An 18,324-nucleotide genomic window follows, 5' to 3' on the forward strand; every position below is an offset into this window, starting at 1 on the left:
CGGCTGTCTCCCACGTGGTCAGGCTACAGTCCATAAAAAAAAAAGAAAAAACGTGTCTCTCCCTCTCGGCTCCACCTAAGCATGAATCAAGCAATGCATACATGGACGGTGTAATTTCATTACACTGGAGCTGCGTAGCAACACAGTTCCAGCCTTGACAGACAGACAGACAGAAGGATAGACACATAGATAGATTAGAATCTATTCTATGATATATATATATATATATAGTTTATATATATGATATATATAAAGAGCCTCTTGTGGCGCAGAGTAGTAATGCAGCAGACGTGCGGTCTGAAAGCTCTGCCCATGAGGCTGGGAGTTCAGTCCCAGCAGCCGGCTCAAGGTTGACTCAGCCTTCCATCCTTCCGAGGTCGGTAAAATGAGTACCCAGCTTGCTGCTGGGGAGTAAACGGTAATGAATGGGGAAGGCACTGGCAAACCACCCCGAATTGAGTCTGCCCTGAAAACGCTAGAGGGCGTCACCCCAGGGGTCAGACATGACTCAGTGCTTTCACAGGGGATACTTTTACCTTTATATGATATACTAGGGGCAAAGCCCGTTGTCTCCAAGAATACAACGGGCGCTAGAGCTTGGCAGTGGGAAGAGGAAGGGGAGGAGTTGTCCAGTCTGTAAGGGCATGGGTTGTCATGTGTGTTGTGTGGGAGGTTGTGGTGGCATGGTGGCAAATGAGGCCATGGGTGTGGAGATATGGGTGTCAAGAACCTGTGGTGTGGAATGTTCGTTGATTGTGGGAGAGGACTGACCTTTGGGAATTGTGGCATAGTGGTTACAGATGAGCTTTCCAGAGCCATGTCCTCAGATATGTGAAGGGAAAATCAGACTGGAGACCCTTCTTAGGGGAAGATTACATGGCAACCAATTCCCCCCAGTTCTGCGTCATTTCCCTTCCTGTGTGAATTAGGCCACATTCACCTAAATGCCCCTCTGCCCTAATACACATAGGGTAGTCACAGTACACAGGTGTCCACCCTGTTCCTTCTGTCTCCCATATTTTCACTGTTGGTAAAATGTTATGTGCCCACATGCTTTTTTCATGGTTGCTCCTTAGAAGAACGGATTTTTGTACCCTATTGCTTACTACCCAAAGGAGTCTCAAAGCGGTTTACAAACACCTTTTCCATTCATTTCTCCACAATAGTCAACCTGTGAGGTATGTAGGGTTGTGAGAGATCTGAGAGAACTGGGAATGGGCCGCAGTGACCCAGCAGGCCTCAGGTGTCTCAAAGCATTTTCCAATCGTCTTCCCCTTCTCTCCCCATAGCAGACGCCCAAGGAGGGAGGTGGGGTAGAGAGCCTCACAGGGAAGCTGGCAACCCTAAGAGGAAGACTGTCTGTGTACAGCAGTCTTGACCTTAGTAAGGTTTTTAATACTGTTTTTTTATTTGCCAGGCCAAGGTTATTTGCCAGTTACTATTTCAGTTACGATGTGTCTCCAGACATTTACTTGTTCTCCATTTAGTTTCAGGCTGTAAATATTTATTTAGATCTTCCTGCACTTTCCAGACTCACAGGACTGATGCTGGTCTGCCTGTCTGTGCCCCAGAATACAAACAGTTGCTGATAAGGGCTGGCCATAGCCCATAGCCCAGGAGGGACACACCTGCACCACTCCCTACCAACTGCAGGCAAAAATGGCTCATTTGAAGGCTGGACTCTGAGGCATTGTATGATTTTGAAGTCCCACCTCCAGACCTCCAGGAATATTTCCAACCCAGGGGTAGCCAACCTACAGGTGTGGCCTGGAGAGCTCCTAGAATTACAGCTCACCTGCAGAGTATGAAGATCAGCTCCCCAGGCAGAAAGGGCTACTTTGGACAGGGTTGTCGTAGAGAAGAAACATTTAAGGCTTCCCACACAGGTTGTTGTTGAATTGAAAGACTTGAGGCCTACTGCACAGGGTTGTTGTGCAGATGAAACAGGAGACAAAAGAGCCAACTTCCTCTGCAGAATAACGCTGTGCAGTGGCCTCAAATCTGCAAAGAGTTGCAAAGAAGAAAGACACATGGCTTGGCTGTGTCTAACCTCCGGCCAGAGCAGTATTTTAAGTGAGAAGGGGCTTTTCTGTGGCCTCCCTGTCAGGCAACTGTTTGGCAGAAGGGGTAAGTCCCCCCCCCTCAAAAGGAAAGCCCCTAAGGCTCCCCTGCGTTGCTCTTGGAAAGGCCTCCCTCCCCTCAGTCAGGGCCTGTCAGAGGCTCCTTCGCAGCAGGCCTGAAGGGGGGGAGGGGGGGCACTCTGCAGCCTCCTGCCAGCTCTGTCAGGTTCTGAGGCAATTTGCAGTTGGACTTGACAGTTAGGACAGCCTTGGGGTGAAAAGGGCTGGCGCAGCCTGTCCAAGCCTCTGTTCTCATCCCCCTTGGCAGCTCTACTGACCTCCTCTCCCTTTGGTGGTCAGGAGCAGACTGGCAGCCAGACTGGGCTGGGTGAATGGAATTTTGGTCTGTCCTGGTGAGGGGCCAATAGGAAGGCACTTTGCGCGCCTCCCCATTGGCTGCTTGGCCCTAGATGGACACTCGGAGGGCCCAATCAGGAGCCGCTTTGCAGCTCCTGATTGGGCCCTCTGAGTTTTTATCCTGACAGGGCCCGCCCTAACTCCTCCCCAGGTGGCCTTACTCTTTTATTTAATAGGACCCTGTCCTATTTAAAGGTATGCAGTTTATATATATATATATATATATATATATATATATATATATATATATATATATATATATATATATATATATATATATATATATATATATATATATATATATATATATACACACACACACACACACATACATACACATACACACTATATAGTATATATAGTTTATTTATATATTTATTAATGTATAGAATGTATACACACACAGACACACAAAAGATTGATACAATATGATGGACAGGGCCACCAGAACCAATCGGGGGCCATGTGGCAAGGGGTGGAGTCCAGCATCCATTTCAGGCAGGGGACATTCATCTCAGCCAAAAAATATGTGCCATGTAGCAGCATTAATTTGGGTTGTATCCAGTCAGCAGTTTTGCTCTATTCTCCTTTCATCCAGTTTGCTCTATTCGCCATGCAGGTCCCATGATCCTCAGCGTAGCCTTCTGGGCAATGAAAGAAGACCCCCTCCTCCCTTTCTCACTGTTTTAAAAGCTGGCTTTATTCATACTTGATTGTGCAAAACTCTTCCTTTCTGACAATAGTGTATAACAGCCTAGTTGTTGAGCAACATGCCTATGCTCCAGCCCCCCTCCCCCACCTGCCCCTTCCTGGTTCCAATTCTTATTCTGATGGCTTCTCTTAAGTGTGTGCATACCTCTGACATGCCCTATGCCTGTTGTAAATGTTCACCTTCTCTGTCTCTTTCTCTGTAGGACCCCTTACTCAGAAGATGTATGCTGTCCTCCCATGTGGAGGCATTGGGGTATGTACTTGATTCTTGAATATTAATGATTAGCAAAGAAAGGATGACATTTTACTCCTCATGTCCCCAAAGCAATGCACATAAAACATTAGAACAATCAAACCCACTATAAAATAATCAAATAACCCAAACTAAAACCGAGGAGTAGGACCAATAATGGTGTAATGGTTAAGAACAGTAAACTCTAATATGGCAGGACAATTCCCAGGATTTTTTGAAGAAACTTCAACACTTGACCCTCTCCAGTCCAGCTTCCAGCCTGATCATGTGGTGGAGACAGCTTTGGTCACCCTGAATGATGATCTCCCGGGGAAGCTGGATCTAGGCGGGTTCATGCTGCTGCTTTTATTAGTCCTGAAAGCAGCGTTCAACATGGTCAGTCACAAATTGCTGATCCACCACCTAGCCAGGATACAAGCTAGATCCTTGAAATGGCTTTCTTCTAATTCAGGGACAAAGGAAAAGGAAGAGCTATTGTTTTTGTGTTGCTTTTCTCTACTAGGAGTCTTAAAGCAGCTTACAATCGCTTTCCATTTCCTCTCCTCACAACGAACACCTTGTGAGGTAGGTGAGGCTGAGAGAGCTCGGTCAGTCAGATCAGCTCTGTCAGTCCTGTGACGAGAGGCCAAAGTCACCCAGCTGGTTGCATGTGGAGGAGCGGGAAATCAAACCCAGCTCACCAGATTAGAAGCTGCCACTCTTAACCACTACATCAACCTAATAGGTGAATTCTCTCCAGGCCAGGCTGAATTCTGGAGATTTTTGGTAAGGGGGCATGAAATTGGGGTCCACATGAAGCCAGCTGGGAGACCTTGGGCCAATCACAGTTCTCAAAGCTCTCAGCCCTACCTACCTTACAGGGTGTCTGTTGTGGAGAGAGGAAAGGAAAAGTGTTTATCATTTTGAGACTCCGTTGGGTAGTGAAAAGCAGCATATAAAAACCAACTGGCAAAAGACACTGACAAAACAGATGAATCTGTTTTGGATCTCCCTAGAGGAGGCTCCAAGATTTTGGTGCCACAACCAAGAAAACCCTTTTTTCAGTTTGTCACCTATCTAGCCTCAGATAATGAGGGCAACCAAATCAAGGTCTCTGAAGATTCGTAAACATTGTAGAACATTGCAGATAGTTTATTAAATTTCTATACTGCCTATCCCAGAGACTGGCTAGGATAGGCCCAACATCCTCTAAATGGTCATCGCTTCTCACTATAGCTGCCTAACTGTGTTCCTGGCTGCATGCCTCATTTTTTTTCTTTTTAAGGGTGCTATAGCCCCCATCCCATTTTATAGATGACTAGGAGCAAAGCCCATTTTATCCAAGAATACAACGGGCGCTAGAGCTTGGCAGTGGGAAGAGGAACAGGAGGAATTGTCCAGTCTGTAAGGGGGTGGGGTTGAATGTGTGTTGTGTGGGAGGGTGTGGTGGCATGGTGCCAAATGAGGGCATGGGTGTGGAGAGATGGGTGTCAAGAACCTGTGGTGTGGAATGTTCATTGAGTATGGAAGAGGACTGACCTTTGGGAATTGTGGCATAGTGGTTACAGATGAGCTTTCCAGAGCCTGTCCTCAGATATGCATCATTCCCCTTTTTGTGTGAATTAGGCCACAGACCCTGAAATGCCCCTCTGCCCTAATACACATGGGGTAGTCGCAGTACACAGGTGTCCACCCTGTCCTTCTTCTCCATTTTTTCACTGTTATGTGCCCACATGTTTCTTTCATGGTTGCTCCTTAGAAGAACCAATTTTTGTACACTGTTGTTTATTACCCAAAGGCTATAAATATTTATTTAGATGTTCCTGCACTTTCCAGACTCACAGGACTGATGCCGGTCTGGAGAGCTCCTGGAATTACAGCTCACCTGCAGAGTATAAAGATCAGCTCCCCCAGCAGAAAGGGTTGTGGTAGAGAAGAAACATTGTTTGGACAGGGTTGTGGTAGAGAAGAAACATTTAAGGCCTCCCACACAGGTTGTTGTTGAATTGAAAGACTTGAGGCCTACTGCACAGGGTTATTGTACAGATGAAACAGGAGACAAAAGAACCAGTTTCGTCTGCAAAAAATGCTGTGTAGTAGGCCACAAATCTGCAGAGAGTTGCAAAGAAGAAAGACACATGGCTTGGCTGTGTCTAACCTCCAGGCAGAGCAGTATTTTAAGTGAGAAGAGGCTTTTCTGTGACCTCCCTGTTTGGCATTACATGCATTTTCCTTTGCTTTTCCAGAATGCTTGTACCCTGGCATTTCTCATCTCATCACTCTGCTTAGCTACCTAAGCTAGAGTTGTTTTTATTGAATTATTCTGTAGGAATCAAGCCTGCTGTCGTGCAATACAGCGGGCGCTAGCTGGGGGCAAACGTGGGCGCGGGCGTGTGGGCGACGGGGCCTGGCCTGGGGGTGGTGGTGTCTGTTGTTGTGCGCCCCCCCCCCGTCAGGGAGACTCACCGGGGCCCAGGAAGGAGGGCAGCAGCGTCCAGCAAGCGAGTTGGGCAGCGGCATGGCATACGGCCAATCACGGCACACAACGGCTCGGCGTCGCAGGCTCCGGGGCGCTCGCCTGTGCAGCTGCGCCATTTTGTGGGCGTGGGAGGTGTCGGCAGGCCGCAGACTGTGGAGCGGCTCGCCGGCGTCGTCAGAGTCAGGGGCGCCATTTTGGAGCGTGGCATCCAAATCGGGGAAAAGTCGGCAAAAGGTTGAGCAGGGCCACAGCAGCGGGGTTCTTTGGGGAAAGGCGGCAGTAAGTGGTGGGGTGGGAGCTCCAGGAGGTGGGCTGAAGAGCTGCGGGCAGCTGTGAGCTGCGAGGAGGGGGTAGGCTGGGAGCGGCGGGTTTCGGTGGTGGGCGAAGCGGGGATGGTGTGGGGAGGCGGCAGCAGGGCGGCGTTCCGAGGGGAGCTGGAGTGGAAGCCGCTCCCGCGGGCAGGAGATGGCAGAGTGGGCCCCAACTCACCGGGGTCGGTGGCACTTTTCTTGGATGCTTTAGGATGCTTAGGGCTGATCCTGCATTGAGCAGGGGGTTGATGGCCTGTATGGCCCCTTCCAACTCTATGATTCTATGAATCACTGATTGGTTCAAAATTGAGAAAGGAGTTCGGCATGGCTGTATACTGTCGCCTTGCCTATTTAACTTGTTTGCGGAGCATATCATGAGAAAGGTGGGATTAGAGGAGTCACAAATTGGGATCAAGATTGCAGGGAGAAATATCAACAACCTCAGATATGCAGATGATATCACTCTAATGGCAGAAAGTGAAGAGGAACTAAAGAGCCTGTTGATGCGGGTGAAGGAGGGAAGTGCAAAACTTAGCTTGAAACTCAACATCAAGAAAACAAAGATCATGGCATTTGGCCCTCTCAATTCCTGGCAAACAGATGGAGAAGAAATGGAGATAATGACAGATTTTATTTTCCTGGGCTCCAAGATCACTGCAGATGGGGATTGCAGCAAAGAAATTAAAAGATGCTTGCTCCTGGTGAGGAAAGCTATGGCAAATCTAGACAGCATCCTAAAAAGCAGAGACATCACCCTGCCAACAAAAGTGAGTCTTGTCAAGGCTATGGTATTCCCAGTTGCAATGTATGGCTGTGAAAGTTGGACCATAAGGAAGGCCGAGCGTCAAAGAATTGAGGCTTTTGAACTCTGGTGCTGGAGAAGACTCTTGCGAGTCCCTTGGACTGCAAGGCGAACAAACCAGTCAGTCCTAGAGGAGATCAGCCCTGCCTGCTCCTTAGAAGGCCAGATCCTGAAGATGAAACTCAAATACTTTGGCCACCTCATGAGAAGGAAGGACTCCCTGGAGAAAAGCCTAATGCTGGGAGCGATCGAGGGCAAAACAAGAAGGGGACGACAGATAATGAGGTGGCTGGATGGAGTCACTGAAGCAATAGGTGCAAACGTAAATGGACTCCGGGGAATGATAGAGGACAGGAAGGCCTGGAGGATCATTGTCCATGGGGTCGCGATGGGTCGGACACGACTTTGCACCTGACAACAACAACATGGTACCATGTACTGCTCTTTCTCTTTGCAGCCCCTCTGCTACCTCTTCCAAAGACATCAGCAGCTTGGATGGCTCTGCACCATTCAAGAGGACAATCTGGGTGGATCATGTGCTGTGTATTCCTTTAGCCAGCCATCTTCTCCATCCTTCTTCTCTGTCTGGTCTGCTCCTTTAGCTGTCTGCTGTTGTATCCCTCATTCTGAGCTTGCCCATTCTGACTTCCCAGACCCCTGATACAGTTATACAGCTTGCTTTCCCATAAGCCCTCACAATGTTCTTCTTGTATGCGTCCACTTTTCTCCTCAATGGTTGAGCAGGGTTGAGCAGGGGGCTGGACTAGATGGCCTGTATGGCCCCTTCCAACTCTGATTCTATGATTCTATGATTTCAATTAGAAGACATGTGGGGATGTGTTGGGCAGATTTCTTAGGTGGTACTCCGTGTCAGGTAGAGAAGCCAGTGTTTTGCTGGTGTTAGTTTCTTGGTCTCAACTGTAGGCCTGGCAGAACAGCTATCTTACAGTCCCTCTGGAATGGTTTAAAATCCTGGAGGTTTAAAATCCTGATCTCTTCAGACACAGTGTTCCACCAGGTGCTGAGAAGGCCCTGGCCCTGCTCGAGGCCAATTTTACTTCCTTGGGTCCGGGTCATATGATCTTAGTGATCTCTGGGGGATGTCACAAAATAAACACATGCAGGACACACAAAGAGTTGAGGCAAGAGGGTCAAAGTCATCATCACTGCACTGGTGGAAGATTCTTTTTCCAGTTACCTACACAAGCCCTTTAAGGCAGTGGTTCCCAACCGCGAAGGCCTTGGCGCCGGGCCGCGGCTCCCTCTTCCCTCCCCCCCCCCCGAAGTGAGAAGCTCGCCAGGCCGAGAGCAAATTGGCTGCCAAAGCGGCCGATTAGCTCGCGGCCTGGCGAGCTTCTTATTTCGGGAGGGGAGGGAAGAGAAGCTTGCCGAGCCGCAAGCTAATCGGCCGCTTTAGCGGCCGATTTGCTCGCGCCCCGGAGGGGCCGGGAGGGGGAGCCGCGGTCGCCGGCATGGCGGCGGCGCAAACGGGCAAGCGCGGACTGCCGGGCGCAAACGCGCGTGCGTGGCAGTCCGCGCATGCGCGTTTGCACTGGGGCTGCCACGCGTGCGCGAGCCCCTGGGCCGCCCTCTCCCCCCACTACGCCGCAGCGGTCCGCAGCAAGCTTAAGCTTGCGGACCGCTGCTTTAAGGTTTGAAAGCCTTGGAGGAGCATGGCTCATGCAGGCACCCCCCTGTATTAAACTCCTGCTGCCTGTTCATCCAAACCCCAAGTGATGATTCCAGATCAGCTCAATAACTATTCCTTGCTCCTGAAAATGGCTCTGATCTCCCTTTGCAGGTTGACAGCGACACAGTGTGGAATGAAATGCACTCATCCAGTGCGGTCCGTATGGCTGTCGGCTGCTTGCTGGAGCTGGCCTTCAAAGTGGCAACTGGGGAGCTTAAGGTGGGTTCTGCCCAGCAAGCGGATTCTCTGCATTGCAGTACCACTCCTCCCCTTTAAGCCTTGCCCTCAAACAGGAGAAGGGGCTGTGACTCAAGAGTGGCAGAGCACATGCTTTGTCTGCAGAAAATCCCTGGTTCAATCCCTAGCCTCTTCACTAGATCTCAGTTTTTTAGGAAAGGCTTTCTCTGCCTTGATTCTCTAAAGAAATACAGTATTGAGCTAGATGGAGCCACTGTGCACATATTGTCTGAGAATTGCCAAAAGTGCATTGCCGGTTATACTTCCAGTTATTCCTCTCGACTAGTTAAGAACATCATGAAGCCCAATTGGGACTATTGCTAGAGCTGCTGGCTTTTGCACCCTAGTGCTGGGAGGAGAATGTTCCTGAGCATGTGTGTGTTTATCTTCTGACAGGAAGCCACTTGTATGCCAATTCAGTGAAAGGCCAAACCTCTGAGCATGTGCAGAGTGGAACCAGGCAGCTTTTTGTCCTGTAGGTCAGTGGTCCCCAACCTTTTTATCTCCGGGGACTGGTCAATGCTTGACAATTTTACTGAGGCCCGGGGGGGGGGTAGTCTTTTGCCGAGGGACATTGTCACCACCACCTGAGCCCCTGCAACGCATGCTTTCCCACTGGCATGGCGGCCGCTGGAGAGCACCAAAAGTGAGCCAGTGGCAGAGTGGCAGGGCAGCCCCATAGGCAGCAGCCAGGGAGGAGGACGAGGAGGAGCCGCGGCCCGGTACCGACTGATCCACGGACCGCTACCGGTCCCCGGACCGGAGGTTGGGGACCACTGCTGTAGGTATAATGGTGCAGAAGGCTGCCATCGTTTCCTGATTGCCGGGAAGCCATGAGACAGCTGGTGGATCCAGTTTTGGTAGCACTCAAGTCTGTATATTTTTCTCCTTACAGAATGGATTTGCTGTCATCCGGCCACCGGGTCATCACGCAGAGGAGTCCACAGCCATGTGAGTGGGTAAAACCAAATGGGAAGATGGGGTAAATAAACAAAATACCTCCAGGGGACTTACGGTTCAGTGGCAGAGCATCTGCTTTGCATGGAAGGGGTCCTAGGTTCAATTCCCAGCATCTCCAATAAAAGGATCAGGTAGGAGGCGATACACAAGGCCTCTACCTGAAACCCTGGAGAGGCAGACAACACTCATACACTCAGACTATGAAGATGTAAATTTGTCTCAGATGCATAGTGAACCTCTGTGAGATGCGGAGCTTTTCCGTCCCACTGCTCCAGGAGGCTAATGGGGGGAGGCAGCGAGGATCAAGACAATAAATGCAAATGGAAAATAATGAATCACTAAAACAGGGAGAGTGTGGCAATTGTTGTGGGTTTTGTCTTTTGTTCTAACAATGCCATTTCTCCCCTTCGTTTCCCAGGGGCTTCTGTTTCTTCAACTCTGTTGCCATTGCTGCCAAGCTTCTCCAGCAAAAACTTGCCATCAGCAAAATTCTCATTGTGGACTGGGTAAGGGCCTCATCTGCCACTGTTGTTGCCCTTGCACAAAGTGAAAAACATCTAGGCGGATGTGTGCATATGGAGTATTCAGTGGGAGCTGACTCCCAAATGAGTGTGTGCAGAGGACTGCAGCCCCATGTGCAGGCACTAGCCCATTCTTCATCTAATACTTGTGAGATTATAAGAACAAAAGGAGCCCTGTTGGGTCAGACCAATAGTCCATCTAGTCCAGCGACCAGTTCCTCTGGAAAGCCAGCAACAAGACATAGAGACCAACACCTCAGTTGGATCTTGGCTCTGGGATTCAGAGGTTTACTGCCTCTGACTGTGGAAGTTCCCCTAAGCCACCACAGCTAGTAGACTTTGATAGACTTCTCTTCCATGAATGCCCCTTTTAAATCTATTTATTCTTGTAGCCATCACTACATCTCTGGCAGTGAATTTCACATATTAATAATTCTGTTTGTAAAGCAATATTTCCTTTTAATCTGTCCTGAACCTACAGCCCATCAGTTTCATTGGATGCCCTCAGGTTCTAGTATTTGGGGAAAAGGAGAAAATTCCTCTTTGTCAACTCTCTCCATCCCATGCACAATGTTATAAGCCTCTGTCTTGTTGTCCCCCCCCCCCCAGTTGTCTCTTTTCTAAATGTAAAAGTCCCATACTCTTCAGCCTTTTCTCATAGGGAAGGTTCTCCAACCTCTTAATCATCTTGGTTGCCTACTTCTGTACATTTCAATCTATAATGTTCTTTTTGAGATTTGGTGACCAGAACTGCAGTTGGTTTCTCTCCCCTGTCTTAATTCCACACTTGATTCTGATCCATTTGTAGTTGGGAGGCTCATGCATAGTCTGCTAAGATGTCCAAACAGAAGGGCATTTGGCCTTTGACACCCATCTCTAATCACCTCCTGGATTTGGCATTTCCTTTGGGTTGATTGGCTGGGCATTGTGGCCTTATTGACTCTTATTCATATTCCTGTAGGATATTCATCATGGCAATGGCACCCAGCAGGCATTCTACAGTGACCCCAGTGTGCTCTACATCTCTCTCCACCGCTATGACAATGGCAATTTCTTCCCAGGGAGTGGTGCTCCTGAAGAGGTGATTTTAAACTTTTATTCAGCTTGCTAGTCCTTGGCTTTACAGTCCCTCTCTAATCTCTGTGTCAAAAATGGATATTGTGAGAGGAACATAGGCACCAAACTTAAGATGTGAAGTTGTGTCAGTAATAAATTCTGGGTTTTTTCAGGCACTCTCCTCCCCACTCCCTCCTGTATTGTATGATGAAAATGAATTAATTACTTTCTGATTATGGACAAACTGTAGTTTGCTGCTACATTCCAACCAGCAAGTTCTGGTTTGTGCTTATCCTGCAAGTCAGAATTGACATGCCATGGTTTATTCCTGTCTCAAAATCCTGTTTTTTCAAAGCCAACATGAACTATAATGGGCCCATTCAGATTTAACTGAAAGTAAGTTTACTGAGCCCTGACTAAGATAGCCCGATCTCATCAGATCTCCGAAGCTAAGCAGGGGCGAACCTGGCTAGTATTTGGCTGTGGGACCTCCAAGGAATACCAGGGTCACGATGCAGAAGCAGGCAATGGCAAAGCACTTCTGAACATTTCTTGCCTTGAAAACTGTAAGGGGTGTCAACTATGACTTGATTGTACTTTCCATCACCATGATAACTTCCTGAAAAGCAGGTCAGCTTACAGCAGGGGTCCTCAACATGGCACCTGTTGACACATTGCCTAGTGCCTGTCAATTGTTTTTAAAAGTGGATGGAGTCAGGGAAGTGTTTGCCAAACAGGGCTTCTGATTGGCTGCACAGTTTTAAAAAGTTGTTTTGGCAGCCGTGGCCACCGTAGCACAAGGATCTTCACTGGCTGACTGAAGGTAAACTGTGTATGCAAAGCAGTATTCTTTTAAACAATATGTTCATTTTAAAAAGCATTCTGGTAAATAGAGATTCTGCCTGAAATGTTAAATAGTTAGACCTATTGACTGATTGATTTGTATGCTACCCCTCTCCAGATGTCTCGGGCAGCACATGTCAATAGGATTAAGAAACAGTACAAATTTAAAATTTGAAATACATTAATGGAGGCTAAAGGGGGTACAGTTGTTTGGCTGGGGGTTCCATTAGATGGTAGTGGTGGACCCTCGCCTCAACCAAATGCTTTGTGATGTCTAACATGCCTTCCAGAACCTTGGGAATTCTTTGAGTACTCACACCTCAGACAGCAACTCATTCCACCAGACTAGAGACAGGGCTGAAAAGGCCCTGGCCTTGGTTGAGGCCAGGCGCACATCTCTGGGACTGGGGATAAGTTGGCATTAGCTGAATAAAGAGCCCTGTAGGGGACATATTCAGAGAGGTGGTCCAACAGGTTCCCAGATCACATAAGGCCTTAAAGGTTAAAACCAGCATGTTAAACCTGATCTGGAACTCAGTCAGCAGCCAATTGAAGAACTGGTCATATTTGCGCTCTCCTGGGGGTCCTTGATAGGATCTGTGCAGCTGCATTCTGAACCAACTGTAACTTCCAGATCAAGGATAAGGGAAGACTTGCATAAGAGCGAGTTACAGTAGTATAACCTGGAGGTGACCATCACACAGATCTGGGGCCAGATAGGGTGCTAGTAGCTTTGCCTGGTGTAGAGGGGAAAAAAGCCTGGCATGCTACTTTAGTGACCTGTGCCTCCATAGTAAGGGAGGTGTCGAAGGTTCCTGATGGTCTGTACAGTCTGTAGCTGCATCCCGTCAAGACAAGGCAGGTGCCCTTCCTAGGTAGCCTCATATTCTGAGTCTTTTCTCCTGTATATATCCTGCTTGCTACTGCTTAGATCCTGCTCCTTGCCTCCAATCCCCACCCCTCCTTGGTTTAGCTCTTCCACCACAGAGTGGTTCCCTTGCAACTCTGGATGGTTTCCTCTCTTCCAGGTCGGCAGTGGAATGGGTATAGGCTACAACATCAATGTTCCCTGGACTGGTGGAGTGGACCCCGCAATTGGTGATGTGGAGTATCTGACTGCCTTCCGGTAGGGGTGCCAACAGTTGCTATGAGTAGTGGAGGCTTCACTTTCAAAGGTGCTTCTGTGGGTAAAGGCCCTCGTGTATTAGCAGATTCTCTTCCATGATGAGAATCCCGATAGAAGATGGTCTCTGTCATAGTTGTACCTTAGAACTGGGATAGATCTTTTCATAAGCTACGAGAGGCTAGCCCCAAACTGCTGTTACTATTCTTGGCTAAACTTAATAGCTTAGTAGCTTCTGGCCTTTTTCTTCTGGGCCTCCCATTTAAGCAGCCTGTTTTAATCTCTGCATCAAACTATGCATAATTTTTGGATTATGGATGTGATGTTTTGGGGGTTGAGGAAGGTGCTGGGAAGCAGTGCCTGGGTGTTTTTAATTCAGACAGCCAAGAAAATCAGTTTAGAGCTCTAACAGATGAGACAGACAATATGTGTAGTCTAGTTCCCTCCATAAAATGCAGACTGCAGGCTCATGCTGCCTCAGTTTACCTCTGTGCTGGGCAGGGAAGTGAGTGTGTAATCCGTTCAGTATCTTCAGGTTCACTGTTCAGAACTGGGCTCCCTGCTTCATTGCTAGCATATAGTTTCTAAGGATATATCCTATTTCTTTTAAAGAGTATTTATGTATTTCATATGTAATCTGCCATTCTCATAAAAAACTTAAGTCAAGGAAGAGGCATCAGAAAATTAAAATCCTAGTTAAATGGCATAATATGGAATATATGCCAAAACTAATAGGATATTTCAAAGTCATTCGTTTATTTAGATATTTATATCCCACATTTCTCCTCAGTCGGTGACCCAAAACAGTTTACCTCAATCTTCCCCCCTCCATTTTATCCTCACAGGCACCCTGTGAGGGAAGTTAGATTGAGAATGTGTAACAGTCCCAAGGTCACATGGTGAACTTCCACGGCCTGCCTGGGTCTCTGAGATCCTAGTCATAAAGCAGGCTCCAGCAGCCTCATAAATGGTCTTGGGAATAGCATTTGGAGGCTTCAGAGCCAAATCTTCCTGGGCTGATGCAGGAATTACAAAAAACCCTTCCCATCAATGATTATTGACTATTGTGTGAAAGTGACAGAAGTAGTCCACGGGGTTGTACAGTATGTGGAAATGACACAGCAGACTAGCAATCACTGTACAAAGAAGCCACGTGTCCATACCAATCCATACACCATTACTATCTTTTGCAACAAATATTGTATTCAGTTTTTAGTGACAATACACAGAAAGTTACAAAACTGCTGTAAATATCCTGCTTTAAATGTCATCCGGGTAAATTCTACCCCAGGTCATGCCTATACATTTAGATCAGTGGTTCTCAAGCTTCCTAATGCCGAGACTCTTTAACAGATTTCCTCCTGTTGTGGTGACCCCCAACCATAAAATTATGCAAGTGTTCTTTCACGGAAATTAAACCGAAACTGACCAATGGCGTGAGGATACATTGTTCATGATTGTATATAAATTGGTTTCCCCCCCCAGGGTTTCTCAGTTCAGTTCTGCCTCTTGTCCCACCATACCGATCTCACTCTTTTCCGCTGCTCCAGACAGACGAACGCTCTCTCGATCTACTCTGCAAGGCTGTTGTGTGGATGGTGCCCCCTCCCAAGCTGCTTGCCCTGCCGCAACTCCTATGAAAGGGGTCCCGACCCCCAGATTGAGAGCCACTGATTTAGGAGAAGAGATGTTATTTTGAACTGAAAAGACCATTTGAAATTTGTAAAGAATTCTTCTAGGACTTTTGTAATTGTGATGTCCTTTCTTTGAGGCACCTACTTAGACATTGTCCTATGTACTTCTTTTGGTTCACTGAAGAAGCAGGAGCCTGTTGAAAGAGAGGTTTACCAGATCATTGTGTGGACAGCAGTGTGATATTTGAAAGAAGATATTCTCCCCTGGTCTCCTGATGCTGTTGGGTAAACAACGGTTTACTAGATCTTTGTGTGGACAGCAGTGTGATATCTGAAAAAAGATATTATCCCCTGGTATCCTGAGGCCATCTGTTTGGGTGGTTCTCTCTGCTGTTGCTAGGGAGGCAGGAAACAAAAACTCCTCCCCTTCCTGTCTCCTTCAGTAGAACCACACTCCTTCAGTTTTTATCCTGCCTTCAGGGAGAGCAGTCGAACAGAGAGCTTGGCTTCTGTTCTCTTTACTGCATTTAAGAAAATTCCTTTTCTCCCCCCCTGCAATACTTACCTATCTTATACCTTTCCTATTTCTTTTTTTCTTTCCCTATTGCCTCCCTCCACCACTGATTTTCCCCCATACACACTCCCTTTACTTTCGCTTTCTGCCTTTGGGCAAGGGAGCGTTGCGGGGAATAGAAAGGAGGCTGGGAGATGGCCAAGAAGGAGTTTAACAACAGGCTACTTTCAGGCTCAGACCTGGAATCGGCCATAGTGGACCATGTGGAATTGTTGGGCCCGGGAGACCGTGCCCAGCAGGGGCCATACCAACTGTGGCGGCCTGAAACAGAGCAGCAAGCCTCAACTATAACACCAAAGGGTGATACCCTGATGAGGCAGATGTGCAGCCACGAGGCCTGATGGAACTCTGCAGCAGCCTTAGTGGCCATTTTAGTTGCATGGCGCTGTTGGAACCAGGTGATCCCCAAACCCAAATGGGCTCTCTGGGACATTTGGTGGAGGAGGAGCCCCAAGGATTGGATACTGGTAGTGCTTTGGGGCACGTGTCTAGGGGACTGCCAGCTGGCATGTCCCCATAAATGTTTGAATCTACCAGAGTTTTGATGCCATTTTCCCAGGACAGGGGCAACAATCCTCTATATTACCCAAGCCCTCTTATACCCCCCCCCCATACTGCTTATGGGGAAGGAAGAGCTCTTTGGCTCACCAGGGCTGCAAGGAAAAGGTCATACATGGCCCCAGTACCATCTGATTCCTTAGATAGCAAAGGGGAGGAGAGAGAATTTTTGACTGAGGATAAGGCAGTGGAAGAGATTCTGGTGCCTGAACCTGTTCAACACGTGTAAGCCAGAGGATTTTGACTACCTCTTACAGAAATGTATTACTACCTTGATCCTAATATAAGCCGAGGCTGAGGAATCCCCACCTGATAAAAAGGGAAAGCCAAGGGTAAAAGGTAGACAGAAATACTTTCCTGCTAGTGATGTACAGCCAAAGATATTCCCCATGCCTTAATCCCTTGAAAGGAAAATCAAACTGAATGAACCAGGCCTTTTAGTTAAGAAAATGGACAAGCTTTCTGAGTATGCTGAGGAGTTTCTCCAGAATTCAGTGGTGTGCCTGTCATGGCACTGCAGTCTCAAGGCCTTGTATCCAAGGATGGTGAAGTTCCATCTAGAATAGCATGGATAGGAGAGCAGATTATGCATTAAGACTCATGAGGCAGTAGCCATGTCAATTAGGAATTCCACCACAGTATCCATAGTAGCTAGGTCATTAGTGGCTTGTACCTGCTCCAAATCCAGGCTATAGAGCCAGTTCCTGTTCCAGAGATAGATATAGAGGTCTACTCCACTCTCTTTATTGTCCCCAATTCAAATGGATTGGTGCTCAATCCTGAATCTGAAGTTTATGAATCATTTCACATGGAAACTGTGATCAGGGAAAGAGCATGAATATACAGGTATCCCTGCAGGTAAAACAAAGCTTAGTGTGGTGGACCAAGCACAGAAATATTTCTCAGGTGAAGTTTTTCACTGTAGGGGAGGAAGTAGAGATATACATGGATGCTAGCCTCTCAGATTGGGGTACAGGGCAGGTCCACACAGAGGGTACGTGGTTGAAAGCAGAATCAGAGTCACCCATAAATGTTTTGGAAGTCATAAAACTGGCCCTGCAACACTTCAGTCCCTATTTATACGAAAGCATGTACTGATCAGGACAGACAATGTCTTGTAAACCAGGGGTAGTCAACCTATGGTCCTCCAGATGTCCGTGGACTACAATTCCCATGAGCCCCTGCCAGCATTTGCTGGCAGTGGCTCATGGGAATTGTAGTCCATGGACATCTGGAGGACCACAGGTTGACTACCCCTGTTGTAAACAAACAAGGGAGATTGAAATCTCCCAGGTTACACAAGGAAGCTCAACAAATAGTGAGCTGGGCAGAAAGCAGTCTACTGTCACTCAGGGTCAAACACATACAGGGGGAATTAAATGTCCAGGTAGATGGGTTGAGCAAAAGGACCATCCTGGAGTTTGAATGGTCCCTAAGCCTGGAGACATTCAAAGAAATCTACAATCACTTTGGGGTTCCACAAAGATCTGTTTGCAAGTTTGGAGAATCATCTGCTCCCAAGATTCTACATCAGATTCTACCATACGAGAGAGAAACAGATAGATGCCTTGACATCCCCATGGCTGATGGAATGGCTTTATGCGTGTCCCCCCCCCACTCCCAATTCTGCCAAAGGTACTCAGGAAAATCAGGGGTCAGAAGGCCAGGTTCATTTTTGTGGCTCCCCACTTACCATGGTTTACATCAATTTTGAGGCTAATGATAGGTCAACATCTGCAGCTTCAGGTAAGACTGGACATGTTCCTACAGGGTCCTATTTGGCATCAGGACCCAGGGTGGCTGCACTTGACCACATGGCTACTGAGCAACAAGCACTGTTAAAACAGGGAATCAGTCCCCAGGTGACAGACACTATAATGGCATCCAGAAAGGCTTCCGCTACAAGGATTTAATACAAATAATTGAGCGCACTGCCACCTTTAAGACCAACAAAGATTTATTCAAGGTGTGAGCTTTCGACTGCATGCACACACCTGCATGCTCAAACCTTCAATAAATCTTTGTCTGTCTTAAAGGTGCCATTGGACTCAAATTTTGTTTTACTACTTCAGCCCAACATGGCTATCCACTTGAAACTACAAGGATTTATAACTCC

The 18,324-nt window shown here is 47.7% G+C and overlaps 1 protein-coding gene across 9 annotated transcripts in view; it reads left to right on the plus strand.

Moving 5' to 3' along the window:
* HDAC5 (histone deacetylase 5) overlaps positions 1 to 18,324 on the plus strand; it is a 285,336-nt gene that overhangs the window by 225,183 nt on the left and 41,829 nt on the right. For all 9 annotated transcript variants that reach the window (XR_013227134.1, XM_077315953.1, XM_077315952.1 and 6 more), the window contains 6 exons: positions 3,392 to 3,441; positions 8,814 to 8,921; positions 9,835 to 9,890; positions 10,318 to 10,405; positions 11,382 to 11,501; positions 13,348 to 13,445. Coding sequence is in view for 8 of the 9 variants with exons in the window: in XM_077315953.1 (XP_077172068.1) it covers positions 3,392 to 3,441; positions 8,814 to 8,921; positions 9,835 to 9,890; positions 10,318 to 10,405; positions 11,382 to 11,501; positions 13,348 to 13,445 (520 nt within the window). In the remaining variant the exon portion in view is untranslated. The remainder of the gene's footprint in view (positions 1 to 3,391; positions 3,442 to 8,813; positions 8,922 to 9,834; positions 9,891 to 10,317; positions 10,406 to 11,381; positions 11,502 to 13,347; positions 13,446 to 18,324) is intronic.

This window comes from Paroedura picta, chromosome 16 (assembly GCF_049243985.1).
Source record: "Paroedura picta isolate Pp20150507F chromosome 16, Ppicta_v3.0, whole genome shotgun sequence".
Lineage (NCBI taxonomy): Eukaryota > Metazoa > Chordata > Lepidosauria > Squamata > Gekkonidae > Paroedura > Paroedura picta.